The sequence below is a fragment of the Alligator mississippiensis genome, chromosome 5, assembly GCF_030867095.1.
Source record: "Alligator mississippiensis isolate rAllMis1 chromosome 5, rAllMis1, whole genome shotgun sequence".
NCBI lineage: Eukaryota > Metazoa > Chordata > Crocodylia > Alligatoridae > Alligator > Alligator mississippiensis.
The window spans coordinates 186391536-186412788 of record NC_081828.1 but is presented as its reverse complement, the minus strand read 5'-3'; the positions used below and the strand labels follow the sequence as shown (position 1 = coordinate 186412788).

The 21253-nt window shown below is 44.2% G+C and overlaps 1 protein-coding gene across 9 annotated transcripts in view; it reads right to left on the bottom strand.

Moving 5' to 3' along the window:
• ARMC3 (armadillo repeat containing 3) overlaps positions 1-21253 on the bottom strand; it is a 143341-nt gene that overhangs the window by 37086 nt on the left and 85002 nt on the right. For all 9 annotated transcript variants that reach the window (XR_009462671.1, XM_014608959.3, XM_019497709.2 and 6 more), the window contains 2 exons: positions 2495-2744; positions 1177-1313 (listed from right to left, as the gene is read on the bottom strand). Coding sequence is in view for 8 of the 9 variants with exons in the window: in XM_014608959.3 (XP_014464445.1) it covers positions 1177-1313; positions 2495-2744 (387 nt within the window). In the remaining variant the exon portion in view is untranslated. The remainder of the gene's footprint in view (positions 1-1176; positions 1314-2494; positions 2745-21253) is intronic.

The following is a 21253-nucleotide window of genomic DNA, read 5'->3' as shown; positions in this document are numbered from 1 at the left end:
CCACATTCTTCTCTCATGAAATGTGTTCAGTGTGAGCTGAATTTGGCCCACAGTGGGCATGTCTACGCAGTGATTAATGCACGTTTATTTAGTACTTGTATAAATAAGTACTACATAAATGTGTAGTAACTGGAGTTACTGCGCAGTAGTGCCCCTGAATGCCTTTTAAGTGACACTACTGCACACTAACCTAATAATGCTGTACAGTAGCATATTATCACTGTTGGTGCTGTGTCTTACAATGAGCTACTGGGTTCAGAAGGTTCCCCACGCTTGAACAAAGGACATACTCACGATTGTTCTCACTCTTGCAAAGCTTTATTTAAGGATACTCGCAGAAGCAGGCAATAAGACAGAGCAGAGAGGAAAATCACTTCACATCGGCTCTAGGCAGCAGCTGCTACCCTGCATAGTTCCCCTGGTCCTGGAGTGTCTCAATCCCAGGGATGCGATAGCCTGCGCCGGGCTCTGCGCAAGTCAGGATTCTTGCCAGAGTTTGAGGAACTCCCGTAACTTAAGAATGTACATACAGCTTATATAGTCTGGAGTAAATAACGTTATCTCGAACTAGGGATTTGGTTATCTCAAGCTAAGAATTTGGGGATGAGTTGTGATCCAATACACCTGGTGCTTACCACATTCTGCTTTATTATCTAGGTTCATGGTTCGGTCACTCTCACAAAGCAAGAAGCTACGTGCTATAATACCGGCCTACTATGGAGTCAGCATACAAAACTCTTGCTATGAGCATTAAGCAAAGCCCTTACTATTACATGCTGTGACGCGCTACTGTGCAGTATTATTTAGCTACTGTGCAGTTAGCATCTTGTGTTAGTCTAGAAAATATATGATCTCTGCATGGTAAATCCTAATTTTGTCGATATGGTTCATATTAAAAGTGAACTCATAGTTCTATTAGGTCATAATACCAGCACTAACTGTACTTCTAGAATTCTGGACAAGTAGGGCCCAAATTAAAGTATTGTTTTTCTCAGTACACTTGATATATAGAATCAATAACATTCCTTCTGAAATAAGTGTTATGTTGTGAGAACTACTTCTGCTTAAGAAATGCACATTTAACTTTGGCCTACAGGCACAAATATGTAAACATACGCTTTGTCAGTCTTTGACAACACCATCCCCCTCTCACCCCTTGATACTATTTCTACTCACCCTAGCCTGCATAGTTCAACTGCTGTTAGTTCATCACTTGCACAAACCACAGCAGCCCAACAGGCATTTCTTCTGACTTCTTCATTTCTAGAATGCAGCAGCTTAACAAGCGGTTCCAGTCCACCGGCATTTCTTAACTAGAAACAGGCATAAAGAGATTGCTTCTGAAGGGTTACATTCAGCCCAGAAATGTGGATCTGTGCAAGCCCCCATCTGAAAGCCCTGAGATAAAATATGAAGGTAGATGGAGGGGGTTGGAAGAACAGTTATATAAGAAGGAATATCTCTGATCATCTGTATGCCCTCATACTGACACTGAAGGGAGCTTGAGTGTGGCTGGACCTACACATATGCATTCCCATTCTGGCTCTGGTCTTGTCAACCACTATATTATACTCTAAATACTGTACATCCTGAGGTCACCATGAAGAGTTGTACAGCACTTTCTGAGTCCTGATGCCCCTGACAACTAATTTACATCACTATATCTATAAATTTTGTGTTCCCTTGTACATATGATGTTACTAATACCCATCCTTTGTGCTACAATATTTTTCCAAAGTGCTCCTGGAAATATCACTCATTCTGATGTTATTGGTGAGATATGTTTTAAGTATGTAAAGACAGATAGATGGATTATCCCATGCCCCTATTTCTTGACCTGACCAGCTGCCTTGACCCTTGAGAAGACTCCAATTTATGGTGTGTGAATGTGTGAGACACCATCCTTGGATAATGAACAGAAGACAACATGTCTATTGATAAATAGGTGGGCCCAGGCTCACTTACTAGGTCCCGCTAACCAAAGGATTAATTACCTTCTGTTTGAATTATATTTACTGTAGTCATGTCTGCCACTCATTAATCACAGGGTCAGTCACTATGACACCAAAGCCTTGAGGTAGATAGTAAAAGAACAAAGGAGATGAGGGTTTCCCATCTTCAAAATAGGACTGAGAGTCTTGTTGGAGGCATACATTAACATTAATTTTTACTATTTCTTGATTCTGGGAATCTAGACATACACACGTGGTGAAAGCTCATTGAAATAGGAATTCCACAAGAGATTAATTTGGCCCAATTAATTTACAAATATCTACAGCAATGAAAATCAAGATCAGAGAAACTCTTAAATATGTGACAACCTGAACAGAGCTTTCCAGAATAAAACTTTATCCATTAAAGAGGCACAAAATGACATACTTTATATGAACTGAAGGATTTTTCAGAAAAACACAAACATTAGGATTTAAGAAAAAGAAATGTAATGAATAACCAACATCTCACAAAACAGACAGGACTTACTTCTAAGCCTCACCTCAGTTCTTGCATCAGCATCACAACCAAAAGCAGCCACAGTAAGCACTGCTTTGCTTTGTACTTGGCTGTTGGTAGACTGCAGTGGTTCTACAATTGCATTCATAATGCTGTGACTCTGGATGCTGAGACGTAATGGCTCCTGTGTGGCCATATTTGTTAGTACTATCGCAGCGTTAGCAACAGCCCCGTCTCTTTTAGTACTCAGGACATTTATTAATGGCTCAATTCCTTCAGCTTCAGCAACAGAACTAGTAAAATGGGAGAGGGGGAAATCTTGGTTACTTTACAGTCAAATATATGTTTTTAATCTTAATGTATTAAATTTACAAACTAAATCAATACTGCATCTCAGCAGAACATGAATAAAATATTAGAAAACAGCGATAGTGATTGTTTATATCCTAAATTACTGTATATAAATGCAACTAACATGAAAAACACTCCTTCTGGTACCAGAAATTAAACAGAATTCATTGGGTGAAACAGAGAAACAATCTGAACAGGTGATTAAGATCTGAAACATCTGAGTTCAACCCCACTTATGGACAGGAATTCCTCCTGAGGTCTTGAGCAACTTACTTAGTGTTCAATTCTACTTCGTCATGAAGATCAGCAAATGCTCAGTAATTCTGCAATCAATCCCTGTTTTTTCTCACTATTAACTATATTGCACATATAGTTATTTTTCCTGGGCTGCAATCTTCATTTTCCCAGTGTCAGGGATAACCTGGGTGACCATGAATCCAGTGCAGCAGTCCTCCATCACCTCTTCTCAATGCGGTGATGCGTATAGTTACCTGAGTTAGCTCTCAATGAGGTAGCTTTTAGGTACTATAAGCAGTGTAACTGCTTGAGTAAAGAGCTCTGCAGGGTAAATTAGTCCATGTGGCACTTTGTACTAATGCTGCTATACTGCTAGTATAGCTGGTATACTAGCTAGTATAGCTAGTACTAGCTCAACTAGCTCAGGTACCTCTGCATGGTACTGCATTGGGCAGTGAGGGCATACACTGTAGTCCCTAGAACCTATATCAGAGGCAGGATGTGGGAGCTGAGGGGAAAAAGGTTAGAGCATGCTGAGCTCCAAAAATCCCTAGGAGATTCACACTGCAGCTGAGAACTAATTTAGAACGTGGCTTTTGCTACATTGTGAGCCAATCCACCCCTGCTCTGCCCTCAAGGGAGAGGTTGCAGACAGCTCCTTTTTTGGCACTCTCACCTCTTGGAGTGATGGTCACAGTCTGGACACCCTAGTTGTAAAGTAGTTTTTCCTAATGTTGAGCCTGAAACAAGCCTGAAACAATCTTCCAGGAGTTTGTGACCATTACTCCTAGTTTTCCCCAAGGGTGCCCTGGTGAACAGTTGTTCACCGAGCCCTAGATGTACAGTTCTGATGTAGAGGTAAGCTGCTACCAAGTACCCTCTCAGCCTTCTCTTTTTCAGGCTGAAGAGTCCCAGGTCCCTCAGCCTTTCCTCATATGGCTTGCCATGCAAGTCTCTGATCATATGGGTAGCCCTTCTCTGGACTCTCTCAAGCTTTACCACGTCCTTGTTAAAGTGCAGAGCTCAGAACTGGACACAGTACTCCAGCTGCAGTCTCACTAATGCCAAGTAGAGCCAAGTAGAGCAAGAGAATCACTTCTTTGCAATGGTTTTGCTGGTTTTGCTGGCAATGCATCAATTGATGCATGCCAGGGTATTGCTGGCCCTGCTGGCTACAGCATCGCACTGCTGGCTCATGTTCATTCTGTGGTCAATTATTACCCCCAGGCCTGTGGTGGCAAGTGATGGGGAATCTTCAGTCCTGCTGCCTGATGAGAGGCAGCAGTCCCGCAAGCACCCATGTTACGAGTTTTGCCTGTCAGCAGCTAGAGGTGCAGGGCCCCAGAATCCAGAACCCCTGCACCTATCTCCTTGAAAGCTGGCAGGATTCATGACCTCAGCAGGTGCCTTAACCCTGCTGCGCCTTAACACACAGTGTTACCCATGTCATGGGTTTTGCTTGTCTGCAGCTTAAGGTATAGTTTCCCCCAAACCTCTGCACCTATCTCCTTGAAACTTGGCAGGCTTTGTGGCCTCATTAGGGGCTAGCATGCCTGCAGTTTTGACCCTGCTGTGGCTTAACACGTACATGTGACCTGGAGTTTTGCTTTTAAGACTTTGGGGTGCAGTTTTCCCAACCCCCCTGTACTTATCTCCTTGAAACTTGGCAGGCTTCATGCCCTCAGAAGGGGCTACCGTTCCTGCAAGTTCCATCCAAATCAGGCCAGACATGACAAAGTTATAAGCTGTTTCAACCTTCCCAATTATAGCCTATGGCAAAATGTCGAAACAGTGTTGAAACATTTCAACTGACCTCATTTTGTTTCGAGGCTGTTTCGAGGATATCTGTTTCATTTCAATTTCACTGTTTTGAACTCGAAACAAGTCGAAACAGTGTTGAAACAAAACTGGCAGTGAAATTTCACATAGTTCTATTAATCATGGGTTGTTGTTGGTTAGAACTGCATGACTTGAAGAAACATGCAGAGCTATGAACCTGTCTGGCCAGTGCACAGCTTATTGTGTGCTGCATGGATGCTTATGTGTTCACACTGACTAGGGAGTAGGGTCACACACCATGCGTACATGCCAAAAATGTCAGATGGCTGGGAAACTGCTATTTGGGCATGTGCAGTGAAATAAGATTGTGCCTACAAGGAGAAACTTTTGACTTGAAGAGTTTCTTAAAAATCATTCTGCAATAGCAACCACATTGGAAAAAACAGAAACCAAGATGAATGCTACCCAAATAACTTTCACCCTGAAGCCCAAGTTAGGAAAGAACTGTTTAATCTTTTAGAAAGCAATCTCTGATGAAAGGAGCTGGTACAAACTGGGAAATAAGAATAATGTAGACTGCTGATGCTCATCCTCTGGTCTGCAGTCTAGATCCAGCCCCTGACACCCATCATTTGACCTGCAGGGCTCCCAAAAAGTCTACGTGCTAGATTGGGTGTGCAGGGCCCGCTCCCAGCATACAAGACTGAACAGGGGTCCCAGGGCCCGATTCCAGCATGTGGGGCCAGGCTTGATCCAGCCTGCAGACCAGCTCCTGCACCATTCATCTGGCCTGCAGAGCCAAATCTTGGAGCACCACTGATATACAGAAAATGTTCATTATCATTTCCCTGTTCAACATCTGGAATAAAGAAAAAATCCTGAAAGTAGCTGGTGACATCACCTGTTAAAGTATTCAAATCTTGATTTTTCCTGACTCAACCCCAAGACAGAACTTGGATTGGACCAAGGAAGAAACTACTATCCTGCTCCCAGCAAAGCTCAGTCACTCTTATGGAAATATGTACCATTTTAGGCTACCAGCCCACTATAGACACTTTCCAGGAAGATACAAGTCTATCAACCGTTGACAAAAGCAGACCTAGAGTTTAGTTCCTTAAAACACTTTTAAGGTGCTTGTTCTTTCTGTATATTTAGGCATTAATTGTCTTTTTTGCCAAGATCCCCTTCTGTGCTAGACTGGATGGATTTCTAATTTCACCTGCGCTAATAAGCATCTCATTTCTTTTTACTATTAATCCTAATGTTCCTATTGGAAACATGCTGTAAGAACTGAGTCCTCTCTCTCGTAAGTTTATATATGATGTTTGATCAAATGATTTGAGGCATATGTCCAATTTACTATCTTTTCTTAGTAATTTTACATTAGGATCAACTGTTTATTAAACAAGAAGTTGGCAATGCTGTTAACACAGAAAATGTGCAGATGGCAATTTGAATTTTTTCTTGTGATTTCTTATTTATATCTCTGGTATGTTTTCTCTTTCTCTAAAAACTAATAACAAAACTAACTCCCCCATTACCAGTATACCTACTGTTTTTCCTGCAACAGAGAAGTTTGAAGTTTTTGAATAGGTTTGGCAGTATATCAAACTGCTGCTAAAAGGATACATAAGCATTGCAAGAAATTTCATTCTGCCAATGGAAAAGAGGGGCAACATCAGTTAGAACTTTAGACCTGTACATTTCAATCCTGGGTTTGACTTTTTGTATAAGTACACTCTGAAACTTGGCATATTTGGTTTTGCTGTTGCCACAGACTAATTAAGTAATACACACCAGAGAGCCAGAAGTAATGTTCTAAAGAATACTAAAAAATCACACCAAAGAACTAGTAACCAAAAAAACAAAAAACAAAAAAACCAAGAAAACCCCCATACTAAAAATCACTCTAGCAGGCAATGGGAATTGAGGTACTTGAGGTACTTAAACACTTAGAGGGACTAAAAACCTAAGGAAAAGCCCTGAACAGGTATGTAATTGGGGATGAGAGTTGTAAAGAAGAAGGACAGTCCCACGGTTAGAGCATTAGCTTAAGACAGAGAGACCTCCGGGCAATTATTTGCCGTGACAGTCTGTCTCTAGATCTTGGGTAAGTCACTATCTCTCTCTTTCTGTGCAAACCACCCCCCTGGAATTATAGTACTACCCTACCTCAGAGGGCTGTGGAAGCATAAATACATTAAAGATTGTGAGACTGGACACTACAGTGTTAGACTCAGTGTTACAGTTGGATGTATAGGACCTTATCCTCTTAAAGCCCTGTGGAAGGAGGCGCCTTGGGCACCATAGTACTTGTTCTTCCCTATCTTCAAGGATTAGCTTCTCCAAAGGAGCTGGAGAGAAGCCTCCTCTCCAAGGTTGTTGTAGCAGCAACTTTCTCTCTGCTTCTTCCAGAGCTCTAGGAATACACTCGCTCTATGCTTCATTCCTGGTCTCCCTGGGGTGACCCACTTCAGCACCAGCCTCAAGTTTAGATTATGTTTTACAGGTATAAGAGAGGCTCACTTTTGTTTAGGAAAAAAAACCTGAATATGTACCTGAATAGTAAATTATACAAATTCTGAGACTGTTTTCCATTCAATTTTACAGCTTCAAGAAGAAGCAAGTTACACAGTTACAGAGGAGAAAGGACCAGGAGAATGGAAAGAAGATGACAAGAAAGATTATGTTGTATATACAAAGCAACTTCTGTATTCCTTTGAAAACCAGGTCATCTCTTCTAAACCCTCTAGTAGTCTTCCTCTCCCACTTCCCCCCTCTTCCCCTACAGGGTGGGGAGGGGGGCTCTGTATAGTGCTGCCTAGCTCTTCCACCTCCATCTCCCCTCACCATGTGGTAGGGATGGGGGCTGTGTGCAGTGCTGGAGGGAAACTCTTCCTCCTCCTCCTCTCCCCCTTGCTGCTGCTGCAGGGTTGGGGGTGGGGTGGGCTCTGTGTGGTACTGCCCGGCCCAGTCCAACCTCAGCATGGGGAGTGGCTGTCACTGAGCTGTCCCCAAGGCCCAGGCTGGCCCACTCAGCCCCAGCCGAGGCAGCTGTACAGCAGGGCTGGGCCATGGGTGAGGCCCTCCCCAGAGGCTGCAGCTCAGTGATAGGGAAGCTGAGCCCCATCAGTGAGAGCAGCCTAGCTCAGTGTGCATGGGTGGCAGCTAGCCAGGCAGCAGACTACCCAGGCCAGCTCAGAAGCACTGTGGGGGCTCGTGTGTCTGCAGCAAGCCCCGTGAGAGTTACTAGCTGACCACCTTCTCCTGCACTCCCTCCTATAGCCAGCCTGGACCGCCGCCCACTGACACCCTGCCCACCCACTGCCCAACCCCAGTACCACGCTCACTGCCAACACATCTCATAAGAATGTTTTTATTCTCCTCACTTCAAACAGAGCCCCCTCCCCTTCCCTCCTCAACAAACACAGCCCACCTTCCCCCTCCCTCCCTAACACCCACTCCTCCCACCAACAATAAAACACCCTCTTCCCTATGCAAATTATTTACAAAATGTGCTTTGTGTGCGCCACCCCAGGGTGGGGGTGCCTAGGGGGCAGAGTCCAGGGATAGGCGGCCAGAACCCCAGCTTTTGGCTGTTCCCCCACAGGTGTGCATGGCATGGTGAGCCCTAGGTGGGGGGCTCACCCAGGGGCGATGGCAGGTGATGGTCCCCTGGCATGGGTGAATCCCCCTCTGGCAGCCAATATCCAGGCCCAACAGGGCCAGCGTGCAGTCCTGGCTCCATTGCAGGCAGCTCTGGCTCCATGCCCATGTGGATCCAGCGTGAGTGATGGCCCTGGGCAGGGGCTGGGCCAGGGGCCTTCTGCTGGGTGGCTGCCAGGGGGCAGGCAGGTTTAGGGTCAGGGGCTGGGCAGCAGGTGACATGAAGGTGACTGCCAGGGCCAGAATGGTGTCCAGCACCTGGCAGTTGTCATCCATGGCCTGCACTGCCTTGGCCAGGATGGTGTTCTGCTCAGCAGCACTTCCACCCACTCACATTCCAGGGCCAGGAACTGTACTCAGAACTCCAGGTTCTTTCAGTCCCGCACCTCCTCATGCTTGTCCCGTGCATCCTTGCAAGCCATGTCCTCTGCCCTCTAGGCCCATGAGGACAGAAAGGCGATCCAGGCTGACCTTGACAGGGTCAGGAAATGGGCAGACAAGAACCTGATGGTGTTTAACACTGAAAAATGCAAGGTTCTCCATCTTGGGAGGAAAAACCTGCAGCATCTTTATAGGCTTGGCAGTGCTACGATGGTTAGCACTACAGATGAAAGGGACTTGGGGGTCATGATTGACCACAAAATGAACATGAGCCTTCAGTGTGATGCTGTGGCTAGTAAAGAGAGCAAAATGCTGGCTTGAATCCATAGATGCTTCTCAAGCAAATCCCGGGACGTCATTCTCCCATTGTACTCGGCCTTGGTGAGGCCGCAGCTGGAGTGCTGCATCCAGTTTTAGGCTCCACAATTCAGAAAGGATGTGGAGAAGCTTGAGAGAGGCCAGAGAAGAGCCATATGCATGATCAGAGGTCAGGAAAACAGACCTTATGACAACAGGCTGAGAGCCATGGGACTCTTTAGCGTGGAAAAGCACAGGCTCAGTGGTGATCTGATGGCCACCTATAAGTTTATCAGGGGTGTTCACCAGGATCTGCGGGAACGGTTGTTCACCAGAGTGCCCCAAGGGATGACAAAGTCGAACGATTATAAACTCCTGAAAGACCATTTCAGGCTGAACATAAGGAAGAATTTCTTCACTGTCCAAGCCCCCAAGGTCTGGAATAGCCTGCCACCGGAGGCGGTTCAAGCACCTACAATGAATGCCTTCAAGAGAAATTTGGATGCTTATCTTGCTGGGATCCTATGATCCCAGCTGACTTCCTGCCCTTTGGGCAGGGAGCTGGACTTGATTATCTTCCGAGGTCCCTTCCAGCCCTAATGTCAATAAGATCTATGAACTCTATGAAATTCAGTAGCTGGTCCTCTGATGCCATCACCAGGTGGTCCCGGTGGTGTGGTCCTCAGTCCACCTCTGGCAGAGCCAGCGCATCTGCAGGGCCCCAGCTGTGGGCGGCAGCAACCCTGAGCCCACATCCTGGCTGCCAAGTGTGGTCTCTCCCCTGTGTGCAGCTGCAGGACCAACAAAGCCATGATAAACCTGTTTGTGAGAGTTTGCAACATTTATCAGATAAGATGCTCTGTACTAGGGGCTGTGCAGTGCCCAGCCTCAGATTGGGTGTCATGTGCGCATGGGTGCCCAGGGACTACAGTAAATTGGCCAGACACGGCTGGGCCCATGTGGCTACTGGCTGAGTCTGCCCCCGCTCACTCCCCAGGGGCAGATGGGCTTCTAGGTGCTGGCTGCAGGCAGCCCGCCTCCTACACCCCATTTGCCAGTCAGGACAGGCCAGGGTCCTGGCAGCACCTGCTGCCACTGCTCCAGACCCTGATCCCCTGCCTCTCCTCCTGCGGGCCAGCTGCTCTCATTTGCTGCAGCCCAGCCCAAGATATCTGGGTTTGGGGTGCACGGGGGTTTATGGACAACTGAGACAAGGAGCTGCTTGTGCCCCCACCCTCCCCACAGAGGGCCTCTCCAGGGAGGCCAGCCACCCCCCATTCTGGTGCTGCACCCCAAGCATGCCCCTGCTGTACATCACAAATGGTGCATGAGGAGCTGTTTGCATGAACCAAGGGGTTCCCAAACCACTATGCCCTGCTGCTGCTGATCACCATGGTGCCCCAGGTGTACCTGCATGCATGGCAGAAAACCCTGAGCTACAATGGCATGGGGGACAAGCTCGGGTTATCCCACAACCTCTGCCGCCATCTGGAGGGCTACCTGTGGCTGCACTACACATTTCTGCCCCCTGCAGCTGAGAAAGACATTGCCACCAACCTCAACACATTACTCAGCATGTAAGAAGCCCATGCGTGCCTAGCTGTGGAAGCATGGGGTGCTCAATAAAGTTTTGCATAGTTTCCTGCTTCCATCTGTGCTGTGGGTGGGGACCTGGGGCCAGGGGAGTGCAGGGGGGGAGAAGCCAGGGCAGGGAGGGCCCTCCCCCCAGTGTGGGCCTTACCACATGGGTGGGCTAGCATGGCCAGTGATTCCGCTGGGTCCTGGCTGGCAGTGACAGAATGCAGCTCCGGGCAGTGTCCTTGATGGCAAGGCCCAGTCAGGGGCCCTTGTCCAGGAGGAGCTGGCACTACTGGCAGCTGGCAGTGACATGGCTGGCTGCACCTTATGGCTGGGGCTGAGGCTGCACAGCTGTCAGGGCAGGGGCTGGCTTTGGCTCCCCGAGCTGCTGGTAGAGGCTGCAAGTGGAGATGGCTACTGCAGGCCCAAGGGGCCCTCCCTTGGTGATATGTCACTGTAGGTGCCAGGCCAGGGTGGGGGCTCAGGCAGGCTGCTCATGATGCTGTAGACAGCATAGCTGCAGCCTGGGTCTCAGGGCACAAGAATGGCTATCAGTTGCTGCATAAAGGGCATGGACTTGCGGGCACTCCCCAACCGCCAATTGTGGTCAGTCACGATGACCCACTGTGCCCACAAGGCCTTGACTTTCATGCAGCACTGCCACGCCAACCAGTCATGCCCACAGTCCTGCATCTGGCCTGACAGCCCCTCACAGTCATGAGTGTTGGAGCACCCACTCTACACAAACTTGCACTGTACCTCTGCCTCACCTCACAGTGCCATGAGGTTGCCAGTCTCCTCCATGGACTATCTGGGGCCCTGGGTGGTGGGCATGGGAGTAGGCAAGGGCATAGGCAAGGACGATGCCATTGGAGGCCCTGCACCAGCATTCTGGGCCTCTGCGCAGCTATCCCATGGTGAAAGCCTGCAGCACCCAGTGCAAAGAAATGGCATGGGACTGACAACCACGTGGCTGAGGCAATGCCCCACAGCACCTGCAGGCTCAGGGCAAGCTGCTGAGGGTGGGCTACGGGCAGCTGGAACTGGCCCCAGAAGCCAGAAGCTGCTTGCAGCTGGGCCTGGGTGTTGGTAGGTCTGGCAACAGCCAACAACAGCTTGCAGCAGTCTGCAGCACCCTGGATGCTACAAGTTTGGCAGCCACACAGCACTGCAGTGCCAGGCAGGGACAATGAGGTGTAGGCAGGCTGGCACAGATAGGCTGTGGCCTGCTCAGGGTCACACAGGGTACTGGAGTATTCTCAGGCTCCCTGCTTGTGTGCCCCAGGGCTAAAAATGCATACAGGCTTTTAAGGGCTGCAGGCAGGGTCTGCCATAGATGCAGCCCAGCCCTGAGGTAGGAGAGGCTCCCAGCCCGGAGCCCTGGGACTAGCCTCAGGCCAGCCCCCTAGTAGCAGGGCTGGCCTGGGAGCATATTTGCTTCCAGGGTGTGTCTACTCGTGCGTTACTGAACAGTAACTAATCATAAGTAAATTTGCTACCCGCATTTGCACTCACGGTGAGCAATTTTCACTGTACAATAAGCTTGCGCACGTGTAGACATGTGCACTTACTGTACAGTAAATGAGGTTATTGTACGGTTAAGTGTCTCATGTAGAAACACCCAGCTGCCCTCAAGTTTCCCTCCCAGTCACCCACTCTTGTCTGCCTGGGTGCATCCTGGTCATGCAGGTTATCAGGTCTGTTCGCAGCCTGGGCTGGCTTCCTCATAAGTCCACCTCTATGTTCTAGTCCCTACTCTGACCTCCAGTTTTTATAGCTAACCTGCATACCCTAACCCCATCTCTAACTGCTTTCTCTGGAGTCCCCTTAGTTGCCTGAAGCTGCCTGGCTCAGGTGTCTCACCTGCTTTTCTCCCTACTGCCTCTTTTATGTGCTCTAGGTCAGTGCTTCTCAAAGTGGTGGTTTGCGGACTGGTGCCAGTCCGCGAGCCACTGGTCTCCGGTCTGCAGTGAGTTGCCAGGAGAAAGAAATATATTTTCAGAAGCATAACATTGATGTCATAGCGCCACAGTTCATACGTTCCAACATTCCAGGTGACGTCACATCATGCGAGGTAAGGAAAGAGAAAGAAACAGCCGGTCGCGCATTTGTGTAGCGCTGTTACACACAGTTGCTGCCACTGGCTGAACCGAGCACCGGTCCCTGGCCCGCTGGAAAAAAAATTGCCAGTCCGCCACATCAGATAGTTTGAGAAGCACTGCTCTAGCTGCAATTAGGTTACTAAGTGGTTCAGCAGCAGTATTTGGGGTGAACGTCAAAGTCCTGCTAGTCATCCTGTTAGTACAATTACATTTTCTCACCTAGCTATGGCCCATATTGACTGTGGACAGCTAATGCTACATAGGAGAATCCCTTTGGGATGCATGCAGCTACTATGCTGGCGTGTAATTAGCATGCTCCCCGGCTACACAAGCAGTTTACGTGGCTACAGCATAGTGACGTAGTTCATCCACATGTGTATCTACAGTTCATTCAGAAAAAATGTGGAGTAGAATCATAAATAGATGCATGGGTGGCATTTATGGGCTACTTATGTGGTTACTTGGGGCAAGAGGATTCTGTCCTATGTCTCCTGTGGATCACATGAAAAGTCAATTTATAAATCTGGTAACCTGAGGGTACAATAAGAGAGATCACAGTTTTGTCCAAATGAAAACATAGAGAGAGATGAAAACATCTGCGTCAGTGAAAGCTAGAAAACAACTCCCTGAATCTAGACTGCAAGCCCTTTAGAGAAAAGATCATCCTCGTTTTGCATTTGTATAGTGCCTGGCACAGCAGGGCCCTTAGGTTGCAATAATAATACTAGCATTGCAATAATAGTAATGAGCTACTTTCTTCAGGTAGTATATGCGAAGGAAAGGGCCCAAGGAGCTTTTGTCCTCTCTGTCCCTGACCCTTGTTCAGGGGAACTAAGCAAGTTTGAGCAACTACAATTCCACATTAATTATCCTAAATGAGACAGAGAAATGGTCTCATGCCTCTAGTTTCCCATGTCTATGTCACTTGAGGGAAGCAGAAGCATATTTCAAATATATGGTAAAGACTGTGCATTCCACCTGTACACTGGTAAGCTTGGAGATGGGTTGTATCCATTGTATCTCACAAAAGCCCTTCCTTAGTTATTTTGTGGGACGCAGCCCTGCACCACAGCTTACTCAGGGCTGAGCTTAATTAACACTCATGAGATTGACACTCAAAAGACAAATAACCAGTATGTTATTCTCTGCCCCCTCTACCACTACTTTAAATATATTTGTTTATATTCTATTTATTTTCAATTCTGTTCTATTAAGCCCTTATGACACAGTTGTCAAGGGAAAGATTTCACTGAATTGTAGCTCAGAAAAATCAAATGCTATTTTTCCAAAAAACGATGCTGGACTCCTTATGGACTTTGTGTTCAAAATATACTTGCAACTGCATGTTTAATTTGCGTGCAAAATTACCATGATTGTGTGAGGTGCTTAGCTGGCCATTTATGCATGTGCATACCTTATTTTAATACATAATTGCATGTAAATTATGCATACAAATTATGCATCTAATTACATGCACTCATTTTTTAAAATCAGGCCCTATCTGTGTTAAATGATTTTACTTCATTTTCACACCAGGCATTTTTGATCCAGTTCAATTACATAATTCCTGATTTTAAAGCAAATTCAAAGCCCAAGGAAACAGCAGAATCAAACAAGCCTGCAATCCTCATGAAGCATATTTGTTCTCCCTGTTTTTATTATATGGTTTGTTGACTCCTCATTAAATTATGCTTATAATATGACAAGATTAATCGTGTGCAATAAATGTTTTTGGGGTTATCAGAAACTTCACCTTGTTTTGGTATTTAATCATTTCTAAAAGCAACCTATTGCATAATACACATTCATTCAGCATTTACAGCATCATTTAAGGCATCATTTAGTGTTTCAGATTTTTGTGATGTACAAGTGAGCTTATGGCTAATGTATGTATTAGGAGTGTACAGAACGCACCTTCCAGTGAGATTCAGATTCCCTAATTGTAGCATCTACATAGAAAAATGTCAGAATAAAACTTACAATTTAGATATCACTAAGCAAGCAATACTCATCCTCTGCTTCAGGGACAAATTTATGTTCCTGTTACCAATAAACCTAGTGGTCCAGAGCCACTAGGCCTTAAACTGCCAGGGTTGGTGAGGACTAGAACAGCAGACACTTGTTCAGAGATCTACTAATACATTTCAACAGTTATCATTAAATTTACTTCACAAAGTTACCAAGACGTCAATTATAACACTACAACATACTGAAGGTCAATTCTATATTACTGGGGTTCCCATTATGAACTCTGTATTTAGGAAGCTGAACTCTTCATCCTGAAAAATTCTGCAAATTTTTTTGAGAAATTTTACCACCTCAGTGTTTGCAAAACAGCTTAAAATTCAGAAGAGAAAATAAAAGCTTTTATTTACAAAACCGCTTGTTTGACCTCTGAAATTGCACCGTGGTTTAGTTGTCCAAGCATCACTATTTCTCAAAAGGAAGGTCACTTTGGGCCCAAATGCTTGTTCAGTATCTCTCGCAATAAGTGATATCACAAAACTCCCTTACCTCTCATATTTCCCTTCTCACATTTCTGCTGGTCAAAATAATTTTGGAGCATGTGAAAACTGTTAACATGAACATCCTATGGCTGGAATCCAAACTGTTGCCCAAACAGCAGTAGCAGACACTCCTGTGGGAACATCCAGGAGATGCCAGAGCAGTAGTAACAGGGAAGCTAAAAAAGGTGAGGAGAGAACCAGGTCCAGGTTACTGTCAGCCACATCCTGGATATAGCTTAGCTCCAGTGACCCATCTTCTCCTCTAGGTATACCAAATGAATCAGGAATTTCCCCAGCTCCTGGGAAAAAGGACAATGCTGTGCCAGGCAGGTCTCTCCACAACCATCCCTCAGACCCAGCCCCTGGCTTTGGAGGTCCGTCCTGTCTGTAAAATGACAGTCTTTCCCTGCCAACAGTTAATTTAGCTCAAATGGCAGCAGTCTGTATTGCCATACTGGAAGTTCAAACCCTTCAAATGATTCATAAGGGAGGAATTGTTACAGATTTTGTTTTGTCTTTAAAATAACCTCTAAGAAACTAGATACAAAGCACAAAATTAAAGCAATGTTATTGAGATTGTGAAGTCAAGCACTCAACAGTTATGAAAATTCCAGATTTAAGTTTGCATATGCAACCGTGATTCTACTTCTTGTGTGTATGACACAGTCTCCAAATACATAATCAAATATTTTCTTCATAGGAGCTGTGTCACATTACGATTCACAAGAGGGCAGAATGACATCTTTATGGTGCATTGTTAAACCTTCTATTTCTGGACTTTGTTTGATGTTACAACACATATGTTTCTTTAATGATATTTTTAGCACATATATACAAATGTCTCAGCAAGACTGCCTGATAAGATTATTCACTAAACTTAATATTCAATAAATTGTGGCATCTATCAGTGACTTTCAACACTATAAGAGGTGTGCAACTTTTACTACTTTATGAAAATCTGTTGCGACCCTCAAGCTTAACAGTCTCCAACCTAGAGGTAGACAGTCTTGTGTTTTTTAAGGAAAACTATCCTGGTCAACCAAGATTTGGCATCTAGAGGCTCCAGAAACAGTATCTGTCCTCTGCAGCTAAGAAGCCGGGTGATTGCACTGCAGGGAACTGAGGCATCGAAGAGTATAATGGCCCAACAGCTTTTGCAGCCTTTTTGGTACTAATGTAAAAAATACCAACACTGACATCTAGATAAACAACAAGTCCTCCTCTTTAAGCACAATGCCACAAAAATATAATTCACTCTGGCACTAGAGGGCAGTATTAAGACATATTCCTGTCATACAATACAGCTAGTGAAATTCTTTTGTTTGTTCCTCCTTCAGGAGTATAAAATTTCTGTTCTAAAACAGAAACACTATTAAATCAGACTATTAAATCAGAAACACTATAAAACCTGTATTATAAATGATCATTTGCATAGTCTTACACATTAATACTTCACTGCTAACTCTAAAAGATCAAAATGAAAGAGGTGTTACTCTCTGTTTGTGTGTGAACCTAACCCAGTCAGCTGTAGCCTATGAAAGCACATGCTTCTGTGAACAAGTTAGATGTTGCACTCCCCAGTTTTAAAGTGTTAAACCAAGGTTAAGAATGTTATTGCTGAATACTGAAACTCTTTATTTAAAAAGAATAGCACAGAGCTCAACACAGGAGAGGTTCAGTTTACTATTATTTATACAGCATTATCCATATGCAATGGAATGAGAGATAATCTGGATCAATAAACCAGCATGTGAATTTCAGTATGGAGAAGATCCACTGCCCATTTAGGTCCTCCTCTTCTCCTTGTCATGACAAGGTATTGAGCAGAATTTGCAGATCTGTTGAACCTGATAGGGCCGTGCCACGAGCACTTCTGCTATGGCCTCAAACTTGCAACTTCTGGGAGGTCAAGGGTGCACCTTAGCATCCATGCCACTGTAGCCCCTGCCTATTTATGTAAATAGTCTGAGTCCCATTCTATTCAACAGATGCTGGAGCAGCTTTGTCAAAAACCAACAAAATCCCGATGTATAGTGTAACATCTGTATCCTGCAAACACACATCTGAGTAAACAGACATACAGATACAGGAGACCCTCGCCATTTGCGGGGGATACGTTCTCATATCCCCTGCAAATGGCAAAATCTGCAAATAAGGCACTGTGTTTATGAACGTCGCCTGTGTTCATGAATGCAGTGCCCCCGGCGGCTGGGGGGACATGGCTGAGCTGGCGACGGCAGGAGCACGGCGGCAGCGGGGGAAGCGGGGCAGCAGTGGCAGGAGCCTAGCAGCAGTGGTGGGAGCCCGGTGGTGGCAAGTGCGGAGCTCCCAAGGAGCTCCTTTAAGTGTATTTAAAATATGGGTTCGGCATTCGTGAATATTTGAGACCAAGAATAGTGAGGGTTTCCTGTACTACAAAGAGACTAGATTGTTCCTCATGGGGATAGAATTTTACTGACATGAGCAGCTCCATTTAGCCCAATTAAAAATCAAAATTAAGGAATTCAAAATTAAACACCTTCTGATTTGGTAACCTTACTCTTATTGGGATGAAAGTTTGCCATTCCCCAAATCCTGATGTATTATTTAGAAAATCTCAGGCAGGTGACTAATGGTTACCTGGACCTGTTTTCTGTCAGAGCAGTGATGATGTACTATAATTCCCTTTGGCCCTTGATACATCCGAAACAAACTGCTCTCCCTTCTCCCTCCAAACAAATTCTAGCTAAAGCCATACCTTTTGTTTAAATATTAAAATATACATTGCATAGTTTTTTGCTGATTTTCCTGGATGGTCTGAATGACTTAGCTTACCTCTAAGTTTAGGAGCCTATTTCTTCCATAAAATTAAATGTAACCAGCATTACTAAGGCAGCCATTAAAAATGACAACTAAAACGAAATAACACCACACAAAAAAAATGTGGTCAGACAGGTTTACGTCCAATCAAGTTTCAGATTTTTAACATGCGTGAGTTCACATTATCTCCTAGGATAACTAACTAATTTCATTTAATGTTTAATTATTATTTTCACCACAGATAGCTTATCCTACATAATTGAGAGGCAACAGAATTTCACCATATTTTAAAAGGAAGAGGGAATACTGCTAGAAGCTGGACCTGAGAACAAAAATAACCTTAGTGGACACCAAACCCATGGACTTCCCATTATATTTTACCCGCTCCTTCTGTTAACCTGTCTTTGCTCTACTGGTGATAATGAGCCTCCTTTCTTTTCAATTTATTTTTTTTACAATTAGGTTTAATTATTTCAACTGCTCTCCATTTAGTCTGTAACTACATCAAATAAGTTCTTTGCTGCACTGGTTTACTACTCATTTCCCTTTTTTAAAGTGTTCACTTTCATCTGCCTCATAGTTTTAAACAAAAGTAATCAGTGTAACTCGTACTGTGTTTAGCTTAGGCTGCATCTGCTTCTTTTCCAGACTTGAGGAAGGCCATTTGGCATCCAAAAGCATGTCTAGCATCTCTCCCAACTGCAAAGTTGGCCTAATAAAATATATTCCTAAGCAAATCTTGCTTCTTGCATGTTCTACAACTAGTTAGACAAGGTTCCTTGGGTGAATTTGATATCTTTTATTAGACCAACCCAAATGGTTGGAGAATAGTTATTAAGCAAGCTTTCGGGTTCAAAAACCCTTCATCAGGCTAAGGAAGCTGTAGCAGTTGGTGTGTGCTCTTCCTGGATGGAATGAAAAGTAAAGAAGCCAGGGGCTGGGCTGGGGAGTCAGTTGCCAGGCAGATTGTAATGTATCAAAAATCCAGTGTCTATGTTTAGTCCATGATCTCTAGTATCCAGCAGGTTGATGAAATGGAGCTCATAGGCTCGTCTCTGGGAAGTGTTGTGTAAGTTTCCCTTGAGGATCAGGACTGAGAGATTGGAGAGAGAGTGGCCCTCCTGTGAGAAATGTGCCCCCACCGGTAATTAAATAAACCATACAATCTGCCTATGTCCCCAACACGGCTACAACCTAAACCCCTGCTACAACTAGTTATACATCCTAGAATGATTTCTTTTAGTGCCCAATAGATGGCAGTGATGTTATAAATGAATAGTAAAATGTTGCTGAAATGTGCCCTAGGCCTAAAAAATCTTGTGACCTCAGAGCCAATTCTACTAATGTTAGTACTCCTAACACATTTTTTATTTTTTCACAATATACAACATTCAGGAGTTTGTCCTGGTGTCTGGGTACTTCTTAAATAGACAGATTTCACAGACCTTGATGCCATTTAATCGAAAATGTTATTCCGTTGGTCAAATGATATCACATTTTACAGTTATAAAATGTAATATTGCTTATTGTAAAAAATTTAAATGGGTGAAAATTTCTCAGTTGAGTACACGCTGGTATTTTCTTCTTCCCAAAAGAAAGCCTTAAAACAAAACCCAATACATATATTAAGGATGGATGTAAAACTATGATCCACATTTATGCATAACACCACCATCAAATCAATATTTGGCATGACTGTTGTATATTAGAGTATGTTTATATAATGTTAAACTCCTGTGTACTTTTCAATAGTATGTTTTTGTTATTTAGCTTGATGACTGCAAATAAAAAATTATAACAGTTCCCAGTTCAGATCAGAGCATCATTGTAGATTGTGTAAATCATCCAACTAATGAAGCATTTGACATTGCTATTTTTTCCTATGCCAGTGTGTTGCATTTCTGTGAATGGAGAGCTTTGTCTTGCTAATGTAGCTCAGTATGACCTTTAGTTATTAGCAAATGTCTAAAACCTGGAATATTTTTAAAAATTAGCAACAGCAGTATTAGATGCATACTTGTAAAGGTCAAAATAAAGGTCCATTTAAATTACACTTTTCTTAGGGAACCAGGTGACTCAGAACATTGGCAATGGAATGTCAAGTCTTTCCCTTCTGGATCATCAATTTAAATATTTCAAAGGCTGGAGTGACCAATTTATCTAACTTTTTTATCAGTTGATAGCTGTTTGGGGACTTCAGTTAAATGCTTAGCTAGTCTTTGTCCAGTTTCTAATGAATAGGTCTTCTAATTACAAATCCTGCCCCCTCCCCCACCCCATTCTTGACACCTTTATTAGCTGTCTCAGCAGAGCAGCAAAGGATTGATTAAAGGAGGATACTGAACTATCCTTTCATTGCTGGAGTTAGGCCCCTTAAGGTCAAGGCTGATACACATTAGTGGGGCAGCATGAGGAAGACAGCATTGTCCATTGCCTGCACGGAACCTGTACTGTGGATCAGTGGAAGGCTCTATTCTTCACAGCCAGCAAAATATTTTTGTGAGAATATTAATTCCATAATTTATTTTGAACAGCATTCTCTGTCATATTGAATGAAATATATGTGATACTTCATGATGGTGTATCATTAACAAAAAAGGTATCAAAATATGCAACATCCAAAATCCATTTTCCATCCTGTAATGTGTAGTTTACACATTGAAAGGACAGAGCAAACATCCTTCAGCTCATGCAGATCATAAAAGCATTCTACATAAGATGTGATAATGTAGAGTGTGTGTATATAATTCTAATAAAATTAAATGTTGTGACCTAGCTGACTAATGACTAACCAAAAATATCTGAAATAAAAATCATCAGTTGTACTCCTTTAAGTTAGTTCTTATACTGGTCTTGTCACATAAGATTTATATGTTGCCATTGGCTTTATGATTTAACACTCTGGGGGGCTTATAAGAAGGGTCTAATATACAACCAATACAATAGTTTTATTCTCATTATTTCCAGTTGGGATTAGAATCTTCTGAAAATCATTATACAAAAACTTCACATCATTATAAAGATATATCAACATTTTTATTATATATTCCTATTTTAATCTTTTATAAGAAAGATCAAAAAGAAACCTATTCTAGGATGAAATGT